We start from the raw sequence: 6,199 nt of genomic DNA on the forward strand, positions 1-6,199 counted from the left end.
AAAAAACCCAAGAATATGAATCCTTGCAGTCACGAAAGCTTCAAATCTAGAATTAGAGCAATAATCGTTCATTGCCATATTTCGACAATAACGTTTTAAACATATATAACGTTTAGAGATGGCCGTGTGACACAGGGGTTAAAACACCGGGACCTCACGGCAAAGATACTGGGTTCGAATCTGGGTTTCAGCCACCCATGATGATACCAGGTTCTTAAATGTAGTGAGTTGCTGGTCACCAATTACTTGATTAACGTGACAGTTCAAAACAATTTCCCTGCGGCAAGGCGCGTGCGCAAAGTGCAGTAGCCGCATAAGTGGTCATCATAATATCTGTTACTGCCAGCCATTATCTAACACGTGGGGCGGTGCACTCTTCTAAGAGCGTTCCAAATGGATACTATGTCTTTTGACACACGATGCCAATTTGCGTGATGCCGTCACATCCTTCGATGAAACATTCCTTAGTAATAGTAATAGGTTTTTACCCTTTCAACTGGTACAAAAACTGACACCTTTATACAAGGGATCATGTTTGCAATAACCACAACACAAGCAGTCAAAATGCAAACAAAAAGAAACAACTCTGATAATGATATGCACTGTCCTTGAAGTTGATTGGTCCACACCCGAGACAGCTTTTCTTAGAGCCTAGTCTCCATTGGTGTTGGACCAGATGACAGTGCATATCATTATCAGAGTTGTTTATTTTTGTTTGCATTTTGACTGCTTGTGTTGTGGTTATTGCAAACATGATCCCTTGTATAAAGGTGTCAGTTTTTGTACCAGTTGAAAGGGTAAAAACCTATTACTATATTTTGCCACTGGTAAAGGAGGTCTCATAGTGAAACATTCCTTCTCGTTGTTTCCACAGGGACCACAGTCGCATCCTGGTGGGAGACTCGCGAGGCCGTGTTTACAGCTGCTCAACCAGGGAGCTGCCAGGCCATGGCTAGGATGGAAAAAGACGGAAGTTCCCCCCCCCCAGAGGGAACGTGGTGTGGTGGGAGAAAAGTTTAACGGCTTCCGATTGATTTCTCCAAATGGCACTTGAGGGTGATCGACATCGCATCCTTCTCTTTCTTTTCATCATTCACACACAGCTTCCATTTTTTTGGATGTTGTTTTTGGGGAAAGCGTGGAAAAAGCCACCGCCAGAATGTTCCTGATGACGACCAAAAATGTACGAAGTTGTGGACAGGTGCGTGGGGATGCGATGCGGGGAACGAAGATGAACTTTGTATCGTAAATGATCAGTTTTGCGGCCGCAATCCAACTGTTATGTCACCTACTTAGCCACCTTGTAGATATCACAGAAACTATAACAGGTCTTTGTAATTACACGTCAACATGTTTTGCCAGTTTTTTGTATACTAAAGACTAATTTGAAAGAAAAAAATAATAATATAACGATGCACTTCTCCACTTTATCACGTGCCCTGTTTCGCTGTGCTGTGTTTGAGCGAGTACGTTGGTTCACTGTGTTCCTATGATGGACTTGTCATCGAAGCTACGCGCAGTCTTGCGGTTCACTGATCATTTACATATATCCATCACTTTGAAGGGAAAGTCAGCGATTCCTTTGCATTCCAGTGCGCGGGAGTAAGCGCAACTATCCGGTCGCAAAACAAGGGCACCTTTCAGAGGTTAACGTTGCTACTTTGAAATGGCTTTATCGATGCTCATTGTCGGTATTGTAGATATCGCCACTGTTGTGTCAGAGTCCCGCGTTCTTGGCCGACCTTCCGTGGTTCCGCGAGTGCCGTGCTTGTGAAGCTGCGCCCCCGATCTCGTGCCGGAGCACTTGCTTCTCGCCGGCTTCCTCGTTGGCGAGCTGTCGTCTCTCTCCGTTTCACGCGAGCTCAATGCCCATCCCGTCTGTGCCATGCACAGTGAAGCACAAGTGTCCGCATACCGTAGGTGTGACGATCTGAGGCCGGTTAACCTACGACAACAAGCTTGCTGCACTGTGGTGAATTCTCCGAAGATGCCGGTTGATTGTGAGCAGGGGCATCGTCACGGATGTGCTTAGGACCAATGCGATGCTTGTGATCTTATTAAGCTGTGGCTAAAAAAAGTCACCACATGTGCGATCATTTTATGCCAGTGCTCTGTGAGCCTGTATTAGCGGTTATATTTACCCTAATACAGATGTCAGCCAATGCTGCTTCTGTTGCAGATGGTAGCCTTGTGAACCAGTGAAGACTGCAATTTCCAAATTAACGTTATTACAGTTGCACACTGAACAAAAAAGTTTATACATTCTTGAACAAAATGTAAACAAAGTTCTGTTCCTAAAAACTAATTGTTTCGTGAATGCGTGGGCTTTATGAGACCACCGTTATACCCGTGTAACATAAAATCAATTCGTAATATGCTGTATTTGGTCTACAAAATTGATGTGACTTTAATTTGGCTACATTCCTACTCTAAGAAGGCACCGAGTAAATGGACGCTTCGGTTTCAAAGTCGGTTTAGAAGTTCATGGCCCTTTTCTTTGTTACTGAAAGGTTCAAGGTTGATGTTTCACTTGCCACAGCTCCATGGTTCATAGATTACGTGATTTTACGCAGATACAAATCACGTGATGTGGGAGGGAGGGTGGAGCTGTTCAGAGATGTGGAGCCCAAAGTATTGGGCCACGTGGCGGTTAGGTAGAAGGAAGCAGCCACATTCAAACTGGACCATCCATATGAAATGGATGGTCCATAAAACAATATTTCCACGATTGAGAAATACATCCTTATGTTGTGGTATTAATATAGTCATGTATCAAACGGTTTTGTTATTTTGGAGCAATTTGACCTTGAATGTGATACTAAATTATCCATTTATAACAGCATGGAAAGATTTTCATATAGTCGTGTTATAGAATGTGTTTTTTTAAATATCCCAAAGTAATATAACCTCAATCAACAGTGTAGTTTGAATTTGACATGTACACTTCATTGGTGCAATTTCCTTGAAGCATTTTTTTTACAGTTTCATGGCAAAGTCACCTTCATAACCATCAACACTCCTATGTCAGATCTATGGAATTGAGTGGCTGATTGCTTCAGTGGCAGATGTATTAATTTCCTCTACCATTGCCTCATTTCCAAGCATAATGTGAAGTGGGCAGACTAGCAATCATTCATAATATAGGTTTTTTGGGTTAGATCGCGTAGATATAAATGTGTTATTAACCCCGCCACCACCTGACAAAGCCAATTAGTAAGGTTTGTCATGTAAACAAAACATGGTCATCAGTTGAGTTCAGCACACCGGTGTGTTGGAGAATAAACCCACAATGTCGATGGTGGGTTTAATGACACATTTAGATCTCCGTGATCTAACCCAGGCACCTCATGGATAATTCGGTCACGAAAGCCTACGTGTTCAACAGACTAGTCGGTTTTTTTTTACTTATCGGTTCAAGTCTAAATTACCTTTTTAAAATGTGGCTATAATTTGCGTTTAACCATAGTCATCAATTTTACACGGCTCTGCCTGCGCATTTTTAAACTTGCATTCATATCCATTCCAGTTCAGTTTTAAGGGACCATTTAATTTGTTCCATCGCTCAATCATGCAAAAAATATCAAGTGGGAAAAAAACCCCTCATTATGCACACATTTCCTATACTGTACTTTATTTTTTATAAATACTTTTTTAACATAACATTTTATGTTTTAAGTTATATTGTGCTTTTTTTGTACTTCATGTTTATAAATTAATTTTTTTGCTGTAGTTATTGTACCGCAATTCGCTATACACGCGTGCATATCACCCCCCCCCCCCCAGCTGCGATTGTGATGAGCCGAGTCGTCGTTTCTCTGGCAAAATTAATTCTTAAAGCTGTCGGGCAAATTTAAAACGAGACGACATCGCTCTGCGTGTTTCCTACACAACCTCGGCTCAAATTCAACCTCCCATTCATTGTTGTAAATCAAATCAAAGTTGCTGGTTGGCTGGAGCATGAACAATTTAGTGTGCAATAACTTATTTTTAATATTACATATTATATCTCTCCATACGGTGTATGGAGTGTCGGATAAGTTTTCCAAAATGAGAAACCACTGATATTTTTACCCAACATTTTTTTTCTGTATTGTTGGGTTTATTCCATTGTTTTTGGCCGATGTGTTTCAGTATTTCCTCGCTAGGCAAAAGACATAGCAGTGTTTTGATTATGGTTTTGTAAATTACCGTACCGTACAAACTGTTTCTTAACCCAGCTTTCCTTGTCACGAATCTCACAGCCCTGTTGTGGCGTAAGACATGGTGCTTTGACATGAATTAAAAGCCAGCACCTGCCTTTGTGGAATTTTATTTCATGGACCTTGAGAGTGAAATTTAAATTACTTTTACGTAAGATTGCACTGCAAAACTTAAATGTTGTCTATTTTTTTTAAAGCAATGCTTTAACATATCTTGTATTACTGTTAAGTGCCTAAGGTTTGTTGTTGCATATGGGCATCCTGTTAATTGCATGTGTGGTTGGGTTTTCTTCCCTGTCTGAAGTACACTTACCATTATTTTTGGCAACGTGGAGTTTGTGGGTCAAGGCCTGATTAACCGATATCAAAATATTCGGACTTTGAATTGAGACTTCAAGTTCAAGTGAACTTTAATTGCCCAACAATTACATTAATTAAAAACGAATAGTTAATCATTCACAGCCATGTGTAGTACCAGCTATGAAGATTAGGCCGTGTGCTCTCTGGGAGCGGGGAAAAAAAAAAGAGAGAATTGTGGAATGGCACAGACATTGGGGGTTGTGAAAGTTTTACCTGTAAAATATCCTCGTATGACATTTAACACCGCTATCGTTGTGATTACCATATAATGTATATGCGCACACTTCTGGCCGCTATGAAACACGAACCCCAAAAGTAATTACGATCGTCTCGTTCAACATGTACGCGAGTAGTGATGGTTGTCAATGTGTTGCGTGGTTCCAGATTGTTTGCCGATCCGCCTGTTATGCCAGTGGTTACAGATGTGCGCGTGAAGCTCCCCCCCCCCAAAAAAAACCCTCGCCTGAATGCAAAGCCTTCATTTTCAGCAGGCATATAACCCTGTTTGTAATTAAACATTTGCCGATTAATTAAATGCAGGAGCGCGGTGGGTGCTTTAACAGCCGTTGGGTGACAGAAGGCTTGGGTTGTGGTGACTTTTGTGTTTGCAGCAGCAGCAGCAAAAAAAACTGGCATTTGCGGAACTAGAACAATTCACCGCCGATTGTCAAGGTTGAGCAAAAAGGGTGGACGCGCGTAAACTTGCAGCACTGCTATGTGTTTCATAGCAAAAACTTGTACAGGTTAGACAGGTAAAGCAATATAAAAAAATAAACGTGTTTTTAAATATTCCCTATATTGTCGACTCCCGTTGGTGACGCGTGTTGTGACGATTTACGCAAAGTTATTGTTTATGTTGCTTTTCCATCCAGCAAGGTCAAGCGTGAAGAAGTGTTGCGCTTAAAAAAACACATCAGCAATTATTTATTCTAGTAATCTTTATTGGTACATTCACATCTTGCACCTTTGTAACACCCACACACAATGATATATTACTATACACAAAGTAATGTTATATTCCAACATGTGCTGTATTTAACCCAGATGTTATGATGAATACTGTACTGGATTACATCTGTTTAGTCGAGGGACCCACACAACGGCATTAACCAGGAACACTCTTTAACCAGTCTGTTTAGAAAACAATCACTAATGCATTACATTAACTATTTTCTCGTGGATCAGCTAGGAAAGGGATTTATCTAAATATTCTCATTTACACGCTGCTGTGAAAACCAGATATGGAATATTGAATGGCACAGACCTGGGTTTTTTTGTCTTGTGTACCAACCCACATTCCACGTGGTTTCCACAGTGGCCTCATGCATCAGGTATTATATGCGTCGTGTGAACGTCTCTGAACTCTAGCAGTGACAAAGCATCAAGAGAAACAGAACTCTAACATGAACATACCTAATAAGAGGCCCAATCACAAAATATAGCAGTCTACTGTAATTTGCAATGTTACTATTTTATATGCCTCATGTCGTGTATACAGTTAAGCAGGAATATCAACAAAACTGCACGCAAACGCTTTTTGTAGCCGAAATAAAATTTTAAATGTATGGACCTAAGTCCACAGTTCTTAAGCCCATTTTCTTGAGTCCAAAACTTGACAATTCCCTTAAAATGCGATGGAA

General features: G+C 40.9%; 1 protein-coding gene across 7 annotated transcripts in view; it reads left to right on the forward strand.

Moving 5' to 3' along the window:
* Positions 1 to 5,349, forward strand: part of LOC144934140 (WD repeat and FYVE domain-containing protein 3-like) — a 137,858-nt gene extending 132,509 nt beyond the window's left edge. For all 7 annotated transcript variants that reach the window (XM_078859611.1, XM_078859612.1, XM_078859613.1 and 4 more), the window contains one exon: positions 875 to 5,349. In XM_078859611.1, coding sequence (XP_078715737.1) covers positions 875 to 956 — 82 coding nt within the window. In that variant the 3' untranslated portion in view covers positions 957 to 5,349. The remainder of the gene's footprint in view (positions 1 to 874) is intronic.
* Positions 5,350 to 6,199: the final 850 nt, after the last annotated feature.

Source organism: Lampetra fluviatilis, chromosome 9 (assembly GCF_964198595.1).
Source record: "Lampetra fluviatilis chromosome 9, kcLamFluv1.1, whole genome shotgun sequence".
Lineage (NCBI taxonomy): Eukaryota > Metazoa > Chordata > Hyperoartia > Petromyzontiformes > Petromyzontidae > Lampetra > Lampetra fluviatilis.